The sequence below is a fragment of the Camelus dromedarius genome, chromosome 20, assembly GCF_036321535.1.
Source record: "Camelus dromedarius isolate mCamDro1 chromosome 20, mCamDro1.pat, whole genome shotgun sequence".
Taxonomy (NCBI): Eukaryota; Metazoa; Chordata; class Mammalia; order Artiodactyla; family Camelidae; genus Camelus; species Camelus dromedarius.
The window spans coordinates 2,779,161-2,799,748 of record NC_087455.1 but is presented as its reverse complement, the minus strand read 5'-3'; the positions used below and the strand labels follow the sequence as shown (position 1 = coordinate 2,799,748).

At 53.0% G+C, this 20,588-nt stretch overlaps 1 protein-coding gene across 2 annotated transcripts in view; it reads right to left on the bottom strand.

Moving 5' to 3' along the window:
* AGO2 (argonaute RISC catalytic component 2) overlaps positions 1–16,626 on the bottom strand; it is a 93,092-nt gene extending 76,466 nt beyond the window's left edge. For both annotated transcript variants that reach the window (XM_031439684.2, XM_064476809.1), the window contains exon 1: positions 16,499–16,626. In XM_031439684.2, coding sequence (XP_031295544.2) covers positions 16,499–16,520 — 22 coding nt within the window. In that variant the 5' untranslated portion in view covers positions 16,521–16,626. The remainder of the gene's footprint in view (positions 1–16,498) is intronic.
* Positions 16,627–20,588: the final 3,962 nt, after the last annotated feature.

Here is a 20,588-nt window from a genome sequence, read left to right as displayed (position 1 = left end):
AGGAACAGGCCATCCAGGTCTGTTCTAGCCCAAACCCAGTCTGCAGTCCCAGCTGAGCCATGCAAAAGAGAATTCAGACTCCACCATCAGACTGTCTCCTTGGGTGGTTTTATTAAAACATGCTTGTAAATCATGATACAATTTAATTAAAGTGGAACGTCTCTCTGACACACTCTGGAATTAAGTATTCACATGCACATGATTCTGTAGAGTGAAAAAGAACAGAATGCAACATTCTCCTAATTCAGCAGGTCTCCATGAGTGGTCCTGGGAAGTCCTGGGGGGTCTCCGAGGCTCTTAGAGGGGATTCCCAGTCAAAACTATTTTCATCATAGCACTGAGACGTCACCTGCCCTTCCTGTGCTGACAACTGCACTGGAGGTTCAACCACAGGGGAAACTGCAAGCAGGCCTGACACTCAGGAAAACAGCTGCAATGATAAAATTCAAGCTTTAACATGAAAATTGGAATCGTGGAAACTTGTATTCATCACGAATTTACAGCTTCCAAATGATTCAAGACTTCTGATGAGAGAAGAGGTGATTCTATGAACTTGGTGCCTGACTGTGTGTGCCATGTTTGGAAGGCCTGCAAGCTCAGGGCACCAAATCCTCTAACGATTGGTGCATGACATCACAAAGTCACCCCTGGCTACAGATGGGTTCACACTGCAGCCGTCAGGGTTTCCTACCCTGCACAGCAACTAGCCTTTAGGAAACTATGACTTGCTGAGGTCTGGTGTGGCTGCAAAGAACACCCACGACCGTGCAGAAAGGCCACAGGTCTGTGTGAGGCCAGACTTTCTCAATGTACTTCAACCAAAACTACACGTCCTAGCAGACTGAATGCAGAAACGAGCTGCTGCTTTTATTAAGAAAAACCTCAAAGAGAATCACAAAAATGGGAAACAATACCACTCTTTTCAATACTTCTTTTTTTAGTTTTAAAAAATTCTTTCATAAAAATATATTAATACATATTGAATTTCTTGTCAGTAAATGAAGTATTTTTAACCATCTCAATTTCAGTTTCTAACACCGTAAGTATTACTAGATATAACCCACATGAACAAAGGGTCCTTGGGGTCCTTGATAATTCAATCTGCAAACACAGGGGTTCTGCCTCTGGTTTCTCCAAGAATAAACGCAGTAGCAGTCCACGCTTGTTCCAAAGGGAATGAAAGGATCCACAACAGACCCCAGTGGGTTAAGTGCACTTACAAATGTCTGTGGATCATCCTAGTTCATATTCTCCTAAGGTGCACAGCTGGGAAGGAGAGGGTGGTGGGGACACAAAGTCCGTGTAAGCACCGAACCCTCAGAATCCTGTAACACAGGGCCCTGTGCCCCAGTGCACATTTCCTGTCCTTTTTTTTTTTTTTTTTTGAGGTTTGGCAAATCATCACATTATCTCAGAGTGTAGCCAGTTACTTCAGTTTAAACAACTATTTATCAAGTGCTCAACTCAAAGACAGCAAACATCATTCACCTCAAAATACATACAATTTCACCAGGGAGAGATGTGAGCAAACAGGTGCCCTTCACCACGTTCAGTGAGCAAACAGCTCTCTCAACCGGCCCCCAAGCAAGAGCCTCACAGGGACCACAAGGCTCCTCACCACGCACGGTGGGCGGACTCCACGCGCCGGTGCGCTGCGCCTGTGCAGGCCGAGGGCTGGCGGCCCGCACAGCCCACGGCGCGCAGCACAACCAGGGGGCCACAGGGCCCCGCACAGCCACGGTACGTCCCCTTCGGCGGTGGCTCACTGGGCCACCTCCCCCAGCCCTGCCCTTTTCATTCTGAAGTAAAAAGGGGGAAATGGTACAGAGGGTCCAGGAGCTGCGTGTTAACAAGGCCTTCGGTCCTATCACCCCTTCCTGGTCCTCAACCTCCAAGACAGCACGTCAAAGTGACCGGATGTCAGAGCGTGGCAGGGGCGGTGTCAGAAAGTGTCTGAGATGTTAGCCAGGACAGTTAATGAAAATCTCTCACAGAGCACAGCGAGGGAACCACGGCCCAGAACGGACTCAGAAATCCACAGTTTGAAAAAAAGCAAAAGTAAAATTCAAGTCAATATTCACTAATTCAAACAGCATCCCCTACCCCCAAATCAACTGCCTGCTCTTTGATGAAAACACCATGAAATCCAAACCCACTTTGCTCCAAGTCAACGCTCTCCTTTTATTCCTTAATGAAGTTGGTGCTCCTACAAAGACCTGGCTGGCCAAGTCCTGTACGTCCGCACGATTACGGAAAAGCAACGCAGCTTCCCTCCCGCGGGCTCACCCGCCTGCCTGCGGCCCTCCTGGGTCTAATGCCCAGGCAATAAATGCCCTAGTGGGTCAAGGTCCTAGAACCTCGGGTGGCTGCCCAGGTCTGAATCTGGGCTGCTGTGTGGCCAGCACCTCTCTGTGCCAGTTTCCTCACTTCCAAAAGCGGGGAGGATGACAGGTCCCGGCAGGGTCAAGTCCACACACGTACAGCACTTTTTAAGGGCCCTGGTACAGACAGCCCGACGTCCACGTGAGCTGCAGCTCCTACTGCTTCTGAGCTCTCCTCCCTCCCCTCAGTCTACACCCAGCAGCTGCAGCCACTTCACTGTGCCTCAGACTTCCCCCATGTGACCCTCAACAGCGCCCACCCACACGCAGACCCACAGCCACGCCCTGCAGCTCGCTGTGTCTCACTGATTCTCCACTTCCAGCACGCTTCCACCACTACTTACTTCCTAAGTCCTGTAATTGTGCTGCAAATAGCACTTTTAGTTTTAAGGGTTAAGGTTACTGGTTGCCAAATGCAAACATTTTAAACAGACCACTTTTAAAGTAAACAAAACTGCAATAAAGTGGATGGTGACAGGGCACCTTGCAGGGTGCAGGTCCTGCTGGCTCAGGAGCAGCCAACCTGGGCCAGCTGCCACCAGCGGCCTGCACCTGCTCTCGGTCCCCACAAGGTGCCCAGGGGTGTCTGCCGAGCACATGGCACAGCTCTCGATACTGAAACAGCCTCTGAGCAGCAGAGGCTCCAATTCACAGCCAAAGCACCAAAACAGAGTGGGGCCTCTCCACCAGTCCATCGACAGCAGCTCTTCTAGGGACAGAATGAAAAGGCACCGAGTCAGGTCAGAAATAGTAGTTTCTGTGGACTGTGGCACATTTTGGGGGGTAAACACAGGTTAAGTGAAATTTGAGCACGCTCAGAGTGGTTTCTGCCTTTTTTAAAAGCTGGATGAAGCTTCCTCCTACAAGTGTCTGTCTCCAGTTCCCTATTCGGTTTTGTCACACGCAGAGATGGTCCTCTTCTGTGCACCGTGGATTCCATCCGTGCAGAGGTCTGCTCCAAATTAAGACACACTATTGAGTTATAGCACTAAGGGGCCTGCTTTGTTTCTTCCAGGACTTCGTTTGGAAATAACTTTGACAATGCCCAGCAAGCAACAGGGACCAAAGACGGAAAGTCAATTAGAAGAACGCAAGAAACCTGTCCCCATTCGAAGAAAGGTATTTAATGAGCAGCACACGCTGCATCACTGAGCTGCGTCAATTTGTAGCCTCTCATCTCAACATCTAAACCAGAGAAGCTCACCCTAGAGGCCGTGCCTTTCTGGAACGTGATGGAAGGTCCTGTGGACTGATGGACGTGCTGTCACATAGGCTCGCTCTAAGGGGGGGGCCCCACACAGGGTTTGCAGAGTCGTCCACACCACTGGGCCGGCACCCAGGGAGCCAAGCCCTGCACGGCCTCCCTGCCCGGTCGTGGAGGCAGGACAGGAGCCTCCCCAGACGCCCGACCACCGCCCCCCCACTGTCCCCCCCCCCGCTCCCCCCCCATCCACACCCGCCTCCTGCAGCCTCCCCAGCCCCAGGCAGCACGCGCAAAGACATGCCTCCAAGCGTGATTTTCAAATTCCTCTACACAGGGCTTATTCCTCAAAGGAGCTGCGACACTTCTTCCACCCACTGAAATAATCACTAGAATAATAAGGAACACGAATTGAGAGCACACTCTGGCACCAGCAGGCACCTTCCACATGTTAACTCATTTTACCTTCACAACAAAGTGCTCATTATGATCATACCAACCATTACATCAATTACTATGTAATTAACAATCACAACAACCATCACAACGAATAAGCACAATTAACATTTGTTAAATCTCTATATTGTATGTAAATGTATTACACTGGCGATCATCAGGATAGCTCTGTGATACACAACTTTACATTAACACAGTTATTAATTACAATATACACTGGCACTGTTATTTCTTGCGTCTTGGCGCTGTTTATACCCAAGTGCCTGCGTGTTTGGGAAGACTGGATGTAAAGCACGCGGAAGGGAGTGGGGGCGGGGCCCGGCGGGGGCTCCGGGTGACAGCGTGCTGACCGCGTCCTCCGTGGCTACACGCCGAGAGAGCGACACACACGTCACCCTCTGGTTAGCAGGTGTGCTTCTCCCAGTGATACGAGCAGTAATTCTGAAACTGCTTTCTGTATATTCTAGGTCTGAATAAAGAAGCTAATATATTGTGGAGAGTGAGACCCAGGCTTCTCGCTATCTAAAAAGAAGTTCTAAATAAGGAAAGAGGAAATAAACCCTGTGGCAGTGGATCTGAATCAGAAATGCCAGTGTGAACTCATGGCTCTAACACACATACAGGTGTGTATGCATGTATGTGAGGACAAATACATGTACATCCTGTGACCACGGAGAGACCAGAGGCCAGGATGCCCCGGGTCAAAGAGTACACTCAGCACCCAGACAGATGCTAGCTTCTCACACGGAGCCCCAACAGAGAGAACCAGGGCTCCTCGCCTAACCAAACTCGGGCAGGGAAACCCAAGACGGGCCCGGAGCATCTTAGGTCCAGGAGGGAGAGAATTAGAAAATGACAGGGTATGTTGAAAGGACACGGGCACCAACCTGAAAGAGGTCCCACGTCAAGGTCACAAGAGACAAAGAGGAGGAGGAGGTGTCACAGGCTGGAGAGGTGTGACATCAAATGCAAGGCGGCCCCCAGGCTGGGCGGGGGTGCAGACGTGGAGGCGGGGTGTGCGGACAACGGACACTGGTGGGGCTGCAGCCACACCTGAGTAAGACCTTGGGTCCAGGCAGCAGCAGCACACCGTGCTAGCCTCCCGGCTGTGGGGCAGGGCCACTGAGCGTGCTCCACGGTGACGCTGGGTAAGCTGCTCTGGGAACCTTGTATCACTTCGGCTGCTTTCCTGCAAGTCTGAATTTATTTCAAAATAAACGGCTAAGAGAACATTCATGAATGCAATGAGATGATGCTGAAGTGACAGGGAGGGAGCAGTGGGCAGGACTGGCAGGATGGCTGAGCGGAGGGGTGGTGACGTGGGGCTCCTCGTGCTTTCCCTCGACCTCTCTGGACACCTGAAGTTTTCCTCATTAATAAGTCCTTTAGAACTTTTTCTCCAAGTCTGTAAACTCAATGCACATCTGCCCGCTTCTGTTAGCACACTGCACCGCCAGTCATCCGCGCCCGGAAATACATACATATATATATACGTGTGTGTGTGATGTATATGTATGTATTTCCCAGACCTCTGGTCTCCCTCAACCCCATCTCTCCACCCCCACCCTCGGTACCTCTCCATGTGCCACTTCTCACCTGTTCTCTACCCACTACCAGCGGTTCCTTAGAAACACACTTGGCACACATGTGTCTCCCACACTTGCTCCCCGGTGTTCTGGGTTAAAACCACAGTGCCCAGGGTGGCCTCTGCCCCTGGGCCTGTGCGGCCCCTCCCAGGCCCCCGGCCGGTCGGGCTCCACCACATTCCCTCTGTAGTGTACTCTCCTCCCGTCTGCACTAAAACACCTGCCATCTCCCATGGATTTGTGGGGACCATGGGATTCTCGACTATGTTCCCGACTCAGTCAGCTCAGGGGACAGGAGCCTCCGGACTGGCAACCATCACTGCTCCCCCAGCACTGGGCACGATGCCCAGCACACGGCTGGCACTCCGCATTTACTCAAAGAGGGAACACCTGACACCAGGCAGCCGGGCCTGACCTGGGTGCTGGACTCTGGTGCTCCGTCCCACCCGTTAGAGTATGTTTAGCTTTACTGTTTGCTGTAACTGCCCAGGTTCCAAATGTCCTCTAAACTCTGGCATACAGAAACGGATGCACCTTGTATCCTGGGTAGAGACGGGCAAAGCATGTTTAAATCTCTTTTTTTTCCCACTTTGGTAAATATGAGATACTCCAGGAATGATTTATTCCATTAAGAGCTTCACATTCTAAAACGCCGTGATGACAACAGTCAGTGTTGGTGAGGGTGCGGAGAAACTGAAACCGCCGCTGGGGGCAACGCACGGCGCAGCCACAGCCGACAGCTCAGCCAAGCCCAGCAACTCCACTGCCAGGTGTGTGCCCAGGAGAAACGAGCACAGGCGCCACACGCCAACTTCATGGGTGTTCACAGCAGCACCAGTCACACCAGCCGGAAGGCAGACACCACCCAAACGTCCATCAACAGGCGGATGGATCACCCAGCTGTGATACAGCCACGTAACGGACGCTTCAACCAGAAAGAGAAATCAAGTGCAGACACACACTGGGACATGAGCCTTGAATACACTGTGCTCAGTGAAAAGAGCCAGACAGAAAAGGTCATACATTTTAGATTCCATTTACGTGAAATACCCAGATGAGGCAAATCCACAGACAGAAGGCAGGCTGGAGGTTGCCAGGGGTGGAGAAGCGGACGACGGGGTGCGGCTGCTTAGTGGGTACGGGGCTTCCTTCCAGGGTGACGAGGCTGCCTCGGAGCTAGACAGAGGAGACGGCAGCACAACACTGCGGATGCACCAAATGCCACTGAACCGTTCACTTTAAAATGGTTTATGTTGTGTGAACTCCACCTCAATTTAAAAAAAGAGGCTATGGCATTTTGAAAGCACCTCCCCTCTGAAACACCTTTTTTCTTTCCCTTTGTTACTGTGCAGACACGCTTGTCACAGACCATGCAGCACAGGACTCCCTGACTGAGGAGCGAGCTCCCGAGGGGGGGAGTGTGAAAGACACTTCGTTTCAATAAAACATGCAAAAACAACATGTAAACCACGCTTCAAATAAACGTCTGTTGGAAGGACACTGGGTGCCAGCAGATAGCCTCCCAGGGTGTGTCTTACAAGCCACAGCTTACACTTCATCCTAAAAGCACGTGCGGGTCTGGTAACCCGCCGCTGGAGCACCCCACCCTCACAGGCCCCAGGGTGCACACGATAAAGCCATCTGGGCACCTTCTCCTCTCCGATAAGCCCGGACTGAGGCTCAGCCCCCTTCTCAACATGCTGCCCTCGGCACCTGAGACTTCTCAGCCACTCATCATGTCAGGTGAGATGCTTCCCTGATGGAGTGAGATTTAAATCCCTGAAAAAGTCAACCCACTTCTTGGATTTTCTTCTAAAGACAAAAAAGAAAAAAAAATTAATGCCACCCAGAGCTCCTATAGCTTCACAACCAAATTTCTTATCATCTTTTCTACTTACTTCATAGCATTCACTTTTCAGAGAATGTTCACCCAAGACATGCACTCCAGAACCGCATCGCTGAAGGGGGTCGCCGAAACCACACCTCCATCTTCAGTCCCAAGTCCGAGTCCAGCAGCACAGCCTGCCCTGCCCTGCCCTGGGACTCACACGTGTTAATGCACTCCAGCCTCGCACGGAGGGAGGTGTGCACCCCCTTCTACAGATGAAGACACCAGGCTACAGGCAGGCTCCTCAGGCTCCACAGCCCGGGGGTGAGGAGAGGCAGCGCCCACAGGCAGGCGCCTTCCACCCAGCACTGGCCGCCCCTTAGGCCCGTCTCCTGAGGGCGCAGCTGGACAAGACCCACGGAAGCCAAAAGGGAGGCGGCCAGCCTGGTCTCCCTCTGCCTGCCAGGCCAGGTCAGCAGTCAGGCTCAGTGTCATATGCACTGAATCTACCAACACCTACAGCCAACTTCCCCACAGGGTGGTGGGGCAGCCGAGAGGTTAGGGGGATGGAGGAAGACGTCACTGTCTGCCCTCCGGTAAGTTATGACCGTCCTTTCTCATGCATGCCCACTGTCTATTTAAGTAAATCAATTAGTTAGTGGCCCCTCTGGTCCACTTCCCTCCAGACTGCTTGGCACGCCCACCCCGTCACATTCCACTCCAACCCCCTCTGCTGAGGACCCAAGAGTCTCCAGGGTTTCAGGGCAGGCTAGGTGCAGGGTCACGTGTACACAATTTTCAAGTCAACAGATTTAACTTAAAACAATAAACATTTAAGTGGAATAAGCATTTAGCAAATGAAAAGAAAACATAAAGGTGGACAACGGAGAGAGAGAAAAGATAACCGAGATGGTCCTGGACAGCAAATGAAGGGGACAGACCCCCACCGGCAACGCACAAAGTCAACAGCACGGATTTTTTCTCCTAGACCCACGAGAAGCACAGCCTCAGACGCAGCATCCCTGTAAAAGGCAACACAGCCCTGGGGCTCCCCCCCAACCCCCACCCGCAGTCGGTGTCACTGAGACCAGCACTCTTCCCAGGCCGCCTGGGGGGTGATCTTGTCTCCCACCTTGATGCGGGCCTCCCTGCGCTCTCCTCCACGCCCCTCTCCTCTGCACTGACCTGCCACCAACAGGGGATCTCACCACATCCCCACCAGACACATGAAGACCCCCGCCACCAGGCTAGCCCACCCTGTCCTGTCTCACACCTGCCAAATACTCTCAGAGGGTCCCCACTACCTACAGAACCAAAAGCTCCACCCTCGGCACACCTTCCAGGTACCCCCAGCATCACCGCCAAGCCTCCTCCATCGCCCTCAGTGCCAGCCGGAGCCAGTCTCCCTTCTCAACAGTCATCCTGCCTTCATGGCATTCACTGACATTCCTCTGCCTTCAAGACAGACCCAAAACTGAACAGCTGACTGGGGAAGTCTTCACTGCAGAAGCAGAAGAGCAGCGTTGTACAAGCTCTAACAAATTAATGGAGCCTAACAATCCATTATCAGTGGCAGCTAATACTCACACCAAAAAAGAGCCAAAACCCCAAAACGCAGAACCTGCATCAGAGCAAGCCTTTGGCTCTGACCACTAACTGGCAGGAAATCCATACGGGACAGACGAACACGCTGAGATACACCAAGACGACGCACTCAGCTAGCCCCAGCCCGCAGGAAGCCTGACCACACGCCCAGGCCCACCCAGCAGCCGCGGGCGGTGGGGAAGGGGGGGGTGCACAGGGGCAGCTACTGGGTGCGGCGCGCCTTTGGAGGGAGAGGACAAAAACGTTCAAAATTAGATTGTGGGGATGGCTGCACAAGTCTGTGAGTGTACTAAAACACACGAGTTTTACACTTCAAATGGTGAATTGTATGGTGCCTGAGTTATAACTCAATGAAGTTCTTATTTTACAAAGATACTGAAGAGTCACATCAACCAATCACAATGTGGGTGTTACTTGGGACCTGATTCAATCAACTATTAAAAACCCACAACACACGAGACACTGGGCAGATCTGGACACTAACTGTGTGGTCCAGGCCACTGGTACCAGGGGTTACAGGAGTTGGGGGAGCAGGGGAGGGAGAGAACAGACACCCTCATCTTGTAGAGGACTCTTCTGGCACATTGTAAATTAATGAGATGACGGCTGGGGCTGCATCCAAACAAGGGGCAGGGACTGTGATGAGGGCTCTCGATGAAACAAGGATCTCTGTGAGGCTGGTGGGGGCAGGACACATGCTCTTCCATCGGCTCACACCTCCCAGCCTTCCCGGCTCAGTCCCTCCACTCTAACCTCCTCCAGGTCGGCTCCCTGCCTCCACCCACCCACAGGGGTCACTGCAGAAGCTCAGCCAGCAGACACCCTCCTCTGCCCAGTCCCTCCTGGGCTCAAAGGCCCTCCGCAGTCTCCAAGCTCAGCCTGACCTCCCTTCCTCCCCTTCTTCTGGTCCCTGCTCCAGGCTGGCCATCACATTCAACACCCCTGGCCCTGCTGTCATGGCTTTCCCGTCGCAGGTGCCTAGACACTCTTGCTGACCACCTTACCCGTGCATGTCTTGTTCTGTCCACCTCCCCACCCACGTGTTCCTGACTGCTCATCCCCAAAAGCTTTCGACGCCTACAGCTCCAGGTTAAGCTGTAATTACCAGTCTCAGACACTGAGACACCCTCCTAGTCTACTGACATTCCTGCAGGGAGCCACGTGTGTAACATTCAGCAGACACACTTCTCGAAGCAGCAGCGTGCAAAACGAAGAAAACGTCCTCAGCGACGTTCCTGCCCCAGTCACTGGCGGCCGCTCTAGCATCACCACCACGTAGAATCACAAGCAGAAACTGTCTTGTAGCTCACACAGTCGGGACTGGGCTCGTCACTTGGAGACAGAGCCTGGGGCTCCCTCGGCATCACTCCAGGCCACGTGACCAGGCCAGGCGGCCGGCCTACCACAAGCCCTGTCTGACCGACTCTGCTGGGAGCACCAAGGCCAATCGTTCACTCCCCTGATGTTTAAAATGTGTTCTTATCCCTCACAGTTTACAAAGTAAAGACCCAGAGGCCAGCCAGGAGGGTCATGGAGAGGAGCAGCCAGGAGCCGGTGTGCGCACCTGATGGAAGGCAGAGGGCGAGAAGCTACTGTGCGCAGAGTAAACAGCAAGGATTAACTGACTGCAGCAGGAACCGTAATGAACAGTAGGCATTTCCGGTGGCCAAGCACAAGAATTCGCCCGCATTCTCTCATCTGATCCGAGCACCTCTACCGTCAGGCGTTCACTCTGCACGAGGAGGAGACTGAGGCTCAGAGAGGCGGAGCGACGTGCAGTCACAGAGCCAGGAGTCAAGCCCGTGCTGCGGGTCCGCGTCATGGGGAGGGGCGGCGTGCCGGGGTGTCACGGCAACAACTCACTCCCGGGAGCTCCAGACACCGTGACACGGGGGCTTTGTCCAAAGTTAGCCTTTTTTTATCACTCTGCATCTTCCTTTGCTTTCTCTCCAGTTTTTACTTGGACTTCTTTGTTCCTTTGTTCCTACAAAAACCAAACGGTGCCACCGCCTACCAGCTCTAAGTCCGGGGGAAACGCTCGGCTTTCTCTTGCTCTGCTCAGCCTGCCAACTGGAGGGACCACGCGCCACAGAGTGGCCGTGGGGACACTGAGGACACCAGTGCCACCAGGACAGGAGCATCGGTCACTGTCTCTGAGACTCAGGCAGCCACCCAAAAGCACCAGCTCCAAGCACCGCAGTCACACCAAACGCCACCTTCATATCCTGTACAGCTCAGTTAAAGCAAGACTGACCCTGGGGCCCGAGGAGGTGGTGAGCGAGCTCCAGTGTGGGGCCTTCCACCATCCAAGTTCACGAACGAAGGGCACAGAGCACCCATCTCGCCTCCGGCTGTGTGAACGGGCTGCTGGGTTCAGGCTCTTCCCCAAACGAACGTGACACTGTCAGGGTCTGCTCCCAGTGGTTGCGTTATTTTACTTTGACTCAGAGCTGACAAAACATCTCAAACAACTCTGACCTATGAACATTTTTATTTTGACCTGTTATGTGCAACTCTCTGAGTTCCAGAGCTCAGAGCTGAAACACTCAGAAATAACTTGAAAAACCACGAAACGCTGCCCCATGAGTGACCGCACAACAGGCAGCAGGACCTGAGAGTCAGTGGGCTCCGTTACAGCGAGAGAGTCAGGCGAGAAACCATCTGGATCCCTGTGCCGACTGGCTTTAGCCCCACTGCAGTTCTGTGCGTTTGCTGCTACGGGTTCTCAAAGATGGACACAAACCAATTTTCCCTGAGAATTCACTGACGTCCCCAGTGATCATCTTTAGAAGTCTCCTTCTGCCCCAATTCTAACTGAAGCTGTAGACAAATTGTATCAGAGCAATAAGGAACCATAAATTACAGCCAAAGAAAGGAGTGTTGGTCATCCAATCAGACCTTTAAGCTTTAGCAGAAAAGGGAACCACAGGTAAACTTAACTCCTGCCGGTGCACAGGCTGGGCGCAGCCCCAAACCCCGCCTCCAGCGCCGCCTCCAACCCTCCACGACCAAAGGCCACACGACTCTCCTCCCAAAAGCCTGCTGGTCCTTCCTTATTCCTTATTTTTATTAACATTCACCTCCTGCCAGTAACAAAGCTAGATGCAGTGACACCCTCTTGTTCAAACTTCAACAAGCGGGGTCAGGAAGGCAAGGCTGTGGCCAGCTCCCCCCGGCCTCGTGGGCCCTTCAGACTCACACCCGGCCTCACCCGAGTGAAGCTCCCACACACCTCATTTCACCCTCGGGACAACCTGAGGCCCCCACCACACACCGGGGAAGGAAAGAATCCATCGAATTTGAGGAGGAGGAGAGAAACCGCACAGGAGGCGCAAGCATCACGCCTGTTCTCCACACATCACATGTTTCTTCCACGTAAAGAGCGGATTCCACTGCCCCTGAAAACTAAGGCTGCAAAGTGACCCGTCCCAGGCGCGACTTAAGGTGAGTGTGTCAGAATTAAAGTCACGAGCAACTGGGTCTCCAATCAGCCTTCTCCAACCAAACACAGGGACGCTGAACAACGGGGCTCTTCCTAGAAGCAATCACAGAACGAGAACTGGGTGGGGGAAAGGAGGCGGTGGGCGAGACACATTCTGAAGAGAGATCTTAGCAGCGTCGATGTCTTCACGCGGCGGGGGGGGGGGGGGGCACTAGCTGTAGAGTCTAGATTAAAGAGCCTCAAAGACAAAACCACAGTCAAGTGTGCACTTTTATTAAAATTCAAGGATCCAAAACAACCAAATGTAAACACACTTCTGAGATAATGAGAGAAACTGACTCTGCGCTGTCAAGTGCGATAATGGCTTTGGGTTCAAAATGTCCCTGTCCTTCAGACACGGTACTTAAGTATTCAGGGTTCAATGACAGATCTGGAACTCACGTTATAATATTTCTGCAAAGAGAAAGGGGCACATTTGAGGCAATTGTGGAAAATCTTGGTAACTGCTGAAGCTGCTGACAGATAAATAGGAGCGTACTGTACCGGTCCCTCTGCTTCACTGTGCTTTACATTATTTCACAATAGAAACTATTTTAAAAAATCAAGTGATACATTTTGAATGCTCATAATAACAATTCACAAAACACAAATATATTTTATCGGCCTGGGACGCTGCAGCAGTGCTGCATAACAGATTATAAAGAATAAACCCAACTGGCATAAACAAACTTTTGACATTCAAACCAGAAGTGACCAAGAAATAATGCTCTGCTTCTGAGAACTGCCAAAGCATTAGGAGCTGAACCTTCCACATCTTTTTTTCTTACACATTCATTTAAATCCTTTTCCAAGGTTTGTAACAGATTGAACAGGACTTGCACAACCACCCAGCCACGCCTTCCAGCCTGCAGCAGCCCCTGCGGGCCAGAGGGCCGTCTGCTGGGTGGCAGAGGGACACCATCACCGGGAGACGGGGCATATCTTCATTGAGACAACTGGGGCAGTGGGTGGGGGAAAAGCTGGGTACAGGAGGTGTTAATTGACACTAGACACCACGGTAAAAGTCCGTCATTCTCAAAGTCACGACCCTGTTCAGACAACTTGCAAACAAGACTTAGATGCCACAGAAGTTACTCTGTAGCAAAGCTGTAAGGGGTGTAACAGGCAGGAGTCCCAGCACAGTGAAACAGACAGAAACAATTTCTTTCCAACAGGCAATACTGACGTTCAGTTTAAGACTCTTAAGTGGTTTAAAAAAAAAATGTGATTGATCATCCATGAAGGTTCAGGGTCACTGGAGAATCCACCCATCCTAAACCACAAGCACTTTCCAACAGTTCAAAAAACTAAGAAACAGTAACATACCTAAGTCCAGATATCAATTCATGTATGTAACAGCATTTATAATAGGTGACATAGGCCTAGCAAAGACTCTTGTTTTTTAATTTAATTTACTTAGTAAATCACTTATAAGTGTATTAAAATTCGAAGTAGCAAAAGGGGAGGGTATAGCTCAGTTGGTGGAGTGCACGCTTATCATGCAGGAGGTCCTGGGTTCAATCCCCAGTTCCTCCATTAAAAATAAATAAATAAACCTAATTACCTCCCCAAAATAAAAAATACAAACTCGAAGTAGCAAAACTACTTGTAACTTTTTTCTACAATCCAGATCAAGTGTCTTTTTATTATTCTAAATTAGGGAATACATTAAAAGAGTTTCACTGAAGAGACTCTTCCAAAAATTCCTTTTAAACAAAATTAAAAGCCTTAGTATGTAGAATAAAACTGATCTGCACCACAGCCTTATAATTACAGCACACTGGTACAGCCTGAAATTTGGGTTCTTTCCCATCCTGCCGCTAGCCAAGAACTATCCTACAGACCCATTTAGTTTTTTCAACCAGAGCTGTCCAATTTCAGGGCAGGTTGACCTGAGAACACTGGGGCCCTCTCCCCACCATGCCACAGTGCAGGGACCCACACTAGAGCAAGATTCTTCCAAGAGACGTTAAGGACCTGAAATGAACCTGGAGTTTCAGAGAACTAACGCGATTTTTAAAATGAAATAGATAAGAAAATATCCCTGTACAGAGCACACAGCACAGGGTTAGCAGCACTTCCTGAAGCTCTTGTTTCAATTATATCTGAGCACACGAGTGCAGTCTACATGTAACAGGTATTTGTTACTGTGGGTCAAGGTCAAAAGGACTGCGGGCCACTTCTCTAAGAAGAGTGTACGGATAGTCAGCTTGGGGTCAGACAGACCATCCTAATGCTCACTGGCCATATGACCTTCCCAAGGTTCTTAACCTCTGAGCCTCTGTTGCCCATCTTCAAGATGACCACCATCAACTTAACAAGCTGTCCAACAGATTAAAAATGTAAGACACAACACAAAAGCTTGACCTTCCTCGAGGTCCTTCACTTCTTCTGGGCCTTCAACTCGTAAACTGAAAAATCTTGGGGGAAAACATGCAGTGTAGCGGCTACCACTGGCTCGGATCAGCTGGGAGAGCCCCGCTCAACTAGGTGACAGAGCTCCCCGGCATTTTGTGGGCATGGGTGGGGGCGGGGGGTGGACTGCCCACCCAGGGTTCCAGGAGGCCAAGTCTACCCCTAGAACCATGACAACAGAGCCTAAGGCCATTCCCCACTAGGACTGAGTCACCTCCCAGGTGTAGGGGTAAAACCATTCTTCCATCAAATTGCTGAGAGTCCGTAAGGATTTAAAAGTTGGTCAGGCTCAGCCTTGGAGACGTTTTCTAACTAAATGACATCAAAAAAAAGAAGACACTGAGTATTCACAAGGCTTTGTGAACAGACACAGCAATGGGGGAAAACGTCAAAGGACCCAAATGGAACAGGAGGGCCTAGAACAGGTGGGGCCAGGGCCCCATCAGCAGGAGGGGGCGGGGGCCCAGGAAGGGTGAGCGCACCTAGCAGAAGTCAAGACCAAGCCCATCCAGCAGGGCCTGCAGCCCGCTGGAGCCTGGTGGACAAAGGGGACAGGATATGCCCTGTCCAAGTGGCAAGGCCAGCAGGAAATTTAGGAGCCACGTGCCTGGCGGGAAAGGGAAAAAAGCTTTACAACACTTGACCATATTCTTGGCTCAGCAAGTCAACTGCCCTTCTATTCTGCGTCCCCAAAAAAGTTGAAAATAAAAATTTTAGTGCCTTAAGTTTTTGAGAACTTTTCTAAAGAAAGAGAGGCTGACTAGTTAGAAAGGATGCTAAGGAAATCAACACATCTCCTTACCTTCCGCTAGTAAATTGTAAAAGGCAATTAGCACTTGAATAAGGAGCCGGCGTGTCTGGAATGAAAATGAGACGCACGCAGTTCTAGGGTTTTAGGGTGCCGCTTCCTATTCCTCTCCGTCTACAGTCCTAACTACTAACAAGAACCGGCCAAAATTCAGCATTTCCAGACTTTCCTTCAGAGAAGGGGCCCCAGAAGTGCTGGCAAAAAGAAAAACGAAACTGAGAGCGCTCCAGGCTCGCCGCGGCTCGGTCTGCGCCGGAGCGGCCGGTCTCCTCCGCGCTCCCGGCCCGGGCCTCAACACCCTCGGGCGCTTAGAGCCCGGCCCCGGCCGCGGCCCCGCAGTGGGGCCCAGGCGCCTGGCGCAGGAGGCCGGGGCCGCGGCCGGGCCAGGCGGGCGAGGCGGGCGCCCGGGCCTCGGGCCTACACGCGGGCCGCCCGGCCCAGTCCCCGCTCCCGCCCGGTCCCAGCGCGCCGGGCCGCGGCGCGGGGAGGGCCCAGGCCGCGAAGGGCGCCCCGACGACTCGGGCCCGAGGAAGCCGGGGCTGCGCGTCCACCGTGGGGCCGAAGAAACGGTCAGCAGCCCGGGCCGCTCCGACCCCCGGCTCCGGCCCGCCGCCCCCGGCCCCCGGCCCCCCGCCCGCCGCCCGCGCCGTGCTCGCGCCCGGCCCGCCAACCGCCGCCGGCGCCGCGGGGAGGAGCGCGCGAGCGGCTGGGCCGGCGCCCCGAGCGCGAGGACTCACCGGGGCCGGCTCCCGAGTACATGGTGGCGCCGCCGAGGGGCTCCGGGGCCGAGGGGCGGCCGCGCGCGCGCGCCACGGGCCCCGACGCCGCGAGCCGCGAGGGAGCCGCCGGCCGCACGATCCGCCCCGGCGCGGCCGCTCAGCCAAACAGGTTTACCCGACGCGGCCGGGGCGGCGGGCGGAGGCGGCGGGCGGGCGGGCGGGCGAGGGGGAGGGACGAGGGAGGGGGAGGAGGGAGGGGCGAGGGGAGGGAAGGCGGGGGCGTGGGCGGGCCCGCGCGGCGGCGGGGCGGGGCGGGGGCCTCTGGCGGTGGAAGGCGGGGGCGGGCGGGGGATCCGGGACGCGGGCGCGGGCGGCGCGGGCCCGGTGGCGCGAGGCCCCGCCGCGGGGGTGGACGCGGGGCGGGGGGACCCCTCGCAGCCACTCAGAAGAGCGACGTCTCCTCCGGCTGGGCGGAGCGGGCCGGCGCGGCGCTGCCACCCGAGACCGGGAAGAAAGAAAAGAAAACAGACCCCTTGTTTCCTCGTCGCCCCCTGCTCGCGCGGGAGCCCGTTCTGGCTGCTCGCGGGCTGGACCCTTCCCCACCCTGAGCCCCCCACCCGGCCGGGTGAACCGGGCACCGTGTTGACGTGGTGGTGGCCGCGTCCTGGAGCATCGGCATCTCGGCCAGGCTTTTTTTTAAGTTATTAACGAAACACGACTGTCACGAAGCTTCCTCCCGACCCGGAGCTTGAACTTGAATGCGCCCCGGCCCTCGCGCACTACCACATCGCCACCTCCCGGCCGAGAACCCAGATAATCCATGTAAAGAACTTGGTTAATTTTAGCTGCTATTAGTGATCAGAGCAAACTAAAACTCCTCGTTCCAGCCCTCAGGGCTTCCCAGTTTCTCTGCCTGGGACCCTTATCGGGCCCCATCATGCTCCTCCATGCACCTCTGCCCCACTTGGGCCGGGACGTTCTCCGTCCTACCCAGATCCATCCATGAAGTCCCCCTGGGTCCAGCTGTTTTCTGAAGGCTTTTCCAGGAAGGCCAGCCAGAGGTCACTTCTTTTCTCCCCTAGCTGGTGGCTAGTTAGAAACCAGAAAGTGAAATACAATCCAAAATTGACTGTCATCTTTTTTTTTTTTTTTTAACATATTTGCCTGCTCATTTCTTTATCCTATTAGCATGTATTATCTGCACATTGGGAGTCTATGTTCTGCATGCCTAGAGTGGCACAAAGATGAACAGGATGCCTGCCTGTAGGTTTATTACTAGTTCTCTGTAGTCCTCAGGGACATCCTTAAATAAATGCAGGAGAACCAGGATGTCCTCCAGAGAGAAAGTTAAAAGCACATCAGTCTTCACCAAGTCATTGATACGAATGGGATTTGGTCCCATGACATTGGCCTCCCAGATGCCCATCGGTCCGTCTCTAATCCTCTGCCCATCGCCTCCACCCTCACAGAGACCTGAACCATCTCTCCACCTGACAATCATGCTTTGCGAACACAGATTTGGTCACCTGCCTGCTTCACTCAGAACCCTTCCCTGGCTCCCCATTTCCATCTGCATGTGATCCAGAATCCTGAGTTTGGTTTATAATGCCCTGTGCAGCACAGCCCCTGCCTACTTTTCCAGAATCTTCCACTTCACCTCCTTCAGGCTCTTCAGGTCCACATCTTCACCTTCTGAAGAGTATTATTGTGGGAGTGTGAATCAATACACTCATTTTGTGGGGAAGAAAATGTTTGGCAGTGTCTGGTAAAAGCTGAGGGCACATGACCCTAGGCAGCTGCTCAGCTGAAATGTGTGCTTAGGAGCCCAGGTAGTCCAGGTAAGAATGCACGCCAGGACAGGAAACTGGGTATCACCCAGATGACCTTCAGCTGTGGAGTAAGTGATGCGTGATATGTACTCATGAAGGGGAATCCAGCGACGGAAGCGAACACCCTTCTGCTAAGGGCGACAATGTGGGTGAATCTCTACAATGTTGAATCAAAGAAACCAGAAGCCCTAGTGCATTGTTCCATTCATAGAAGTTCTAAAATAGGCAGAATTAAATGACCTTGTTTAGGGATGCAGCATTAAGGAGTGAAAAACTAAAGAAGGTGATTACCTTACAGTCAGAATTGGGGTACCCTGGGGGCGGGGGTGCTGTGACCACAGGGAGGCCTGGGGCTTTGGGGGCACAAGGCACCTTCCCATGACAGTGCTGTTCATTTTGCAGCAGTCTCCTAAGCTGCACAATTATCTTTATTCACTTTTCTGTACCTCTGCTATATTTCACCATAAAGATATTTTAAAAGCATAATCGTAAATGTTATCAGTCTCCCATTTAGCAACACTCCACCCCCGAGGGCCTGCGCTGTGTCTCCCTGGCTCCCCCGCCCCGCCCCACCCCGCCCCCACGCACTCTACTATTCTCTGCCCAAAATCACTGAATCACTCAGAGGCCTAACTACTCTGCTTTTCGCTCCTGGAATCTTTAACTCCAAAAAGCGCCCAGAAGTCTCTGTAATTGCCGCCTCCCTTCAGCTCTGCCTTATGCTTCTTTGATGCACCTGTTGGGTAACTTTGTTGCAAGGGCTCCCTTGCAGGTCGGACCAGATGATGTCCCCCTCAATCGCTTCATTGTGGTCGCTTCACCTCTGGCCTGGCCCCCTCCCTCTGCTCCCTCACCTCCGGGTTGGGGTTCTCCCTCCTCCTCTCCCCCGCCGCTGGGACACCAGGCCAGTCCTCCTTCGCCCACCTCTCCCAGGCATCACCTAGTGCGGGCCGATGTTGGGGAATCCTGCCCCCTTTCTGCACACCCTGTGCGCCCTGCCTTGTCAGGCAGGAGCTCTAGGCCCACACCACCACCATCTTCTCTTCCCTCCTCCCAATTCGCTCCTTCTCCCATGTCCCCAGCGTGGCCAACAGACTCACCACCCACCAGAAAAACCCCAGGTCCCTCTGCCTTCTGCCTCTCCCCCAGGAAGTGAATCCACTTAATCCATCTAATCCAGTCCAGTCAATTCTTGCTGTGAAACGTCTCTGGAACCTTCTCCAGCCTGCCACTGCTCTGCTTCTCCAGGCCTTCACCCGGCACTTGGATGTTGACCACCAGGGCTGACTCAGGGGCCTCCCGGGTCCAGTCTTTCTCCTTGACCCAATTCATTGCTTATTCAGTGCCAGGGCCGCCTCTTTGAACAACCCAGGAGGCCATGTCAGTTGTGCTGCAGAGCCTGGCATCCGCTGGAACCTGTAAGTGCTGGGGAGCATCTAATGCGTGTCCTGGAGACACTATTTCCTTCTGGATGTATCCTTTCCTCGTAAAATGAGGAAGAACAGCCAAGGTGCTACAACTGACTGAGACATCGAAAAATTAACTCAAAATGGATGAAGGATTTAAATGTAAACATAAAACTACAAAACTTTTAAAAATAATTGGAGAAAATCTTTGGGTTCTGGGGCTAGGCATACAGTGCTCGGGCACAACCCATAAAAGGAAAAGTGGGTGCACTGGACTTCATCAGAATTAAAGCTCTTCCCCTGTGAAAGCCCCCCCGCCCCGTTTAAAAAGGGGAAAAGACAAGCCTTAGGGCAGGAGAAGATACTCCCCCACCACGCGTCTGACAAAGGACTAGCATCTAGTGCATAGAAAGAGCCCTCAAAATTCAGCTGTAAAGGAGCGAGCAATCCACTTTGCACACGGGCAGAAGACAGAGGCATTTCACTACAGAGGAGGTGCCGACGGCAAGCAGGCACCTGAAAAGATGTTCGACATCGAGACCGTGAGGGAAATGCCAATTCAAACCACAGCGAGATGGCGACACACACCCAGCAGAAGGGCGAGCGCAGAGCACGCCGGCCACAGCAGCTGCGTGGAAACTGGACGCTCCTGCTCTGCTGGTGGAACGTCCAGTGATGCCGCCTTCAGAGAGAGCAGTTTGGCAGTTTCTCAAAAAACCAAGTGTACAGTGACCAGGGACCCAGCAGCTGCACTCCCGGGCGTTTCTCCCAGAGAAGAGACAACTCGTGTTTCCACATAAAACTGCACATGAATATTTACAGCGGCTTTCTTTGTGTAACCGAAAGCTGGAAACAACCCAGATGTCCTCTAGT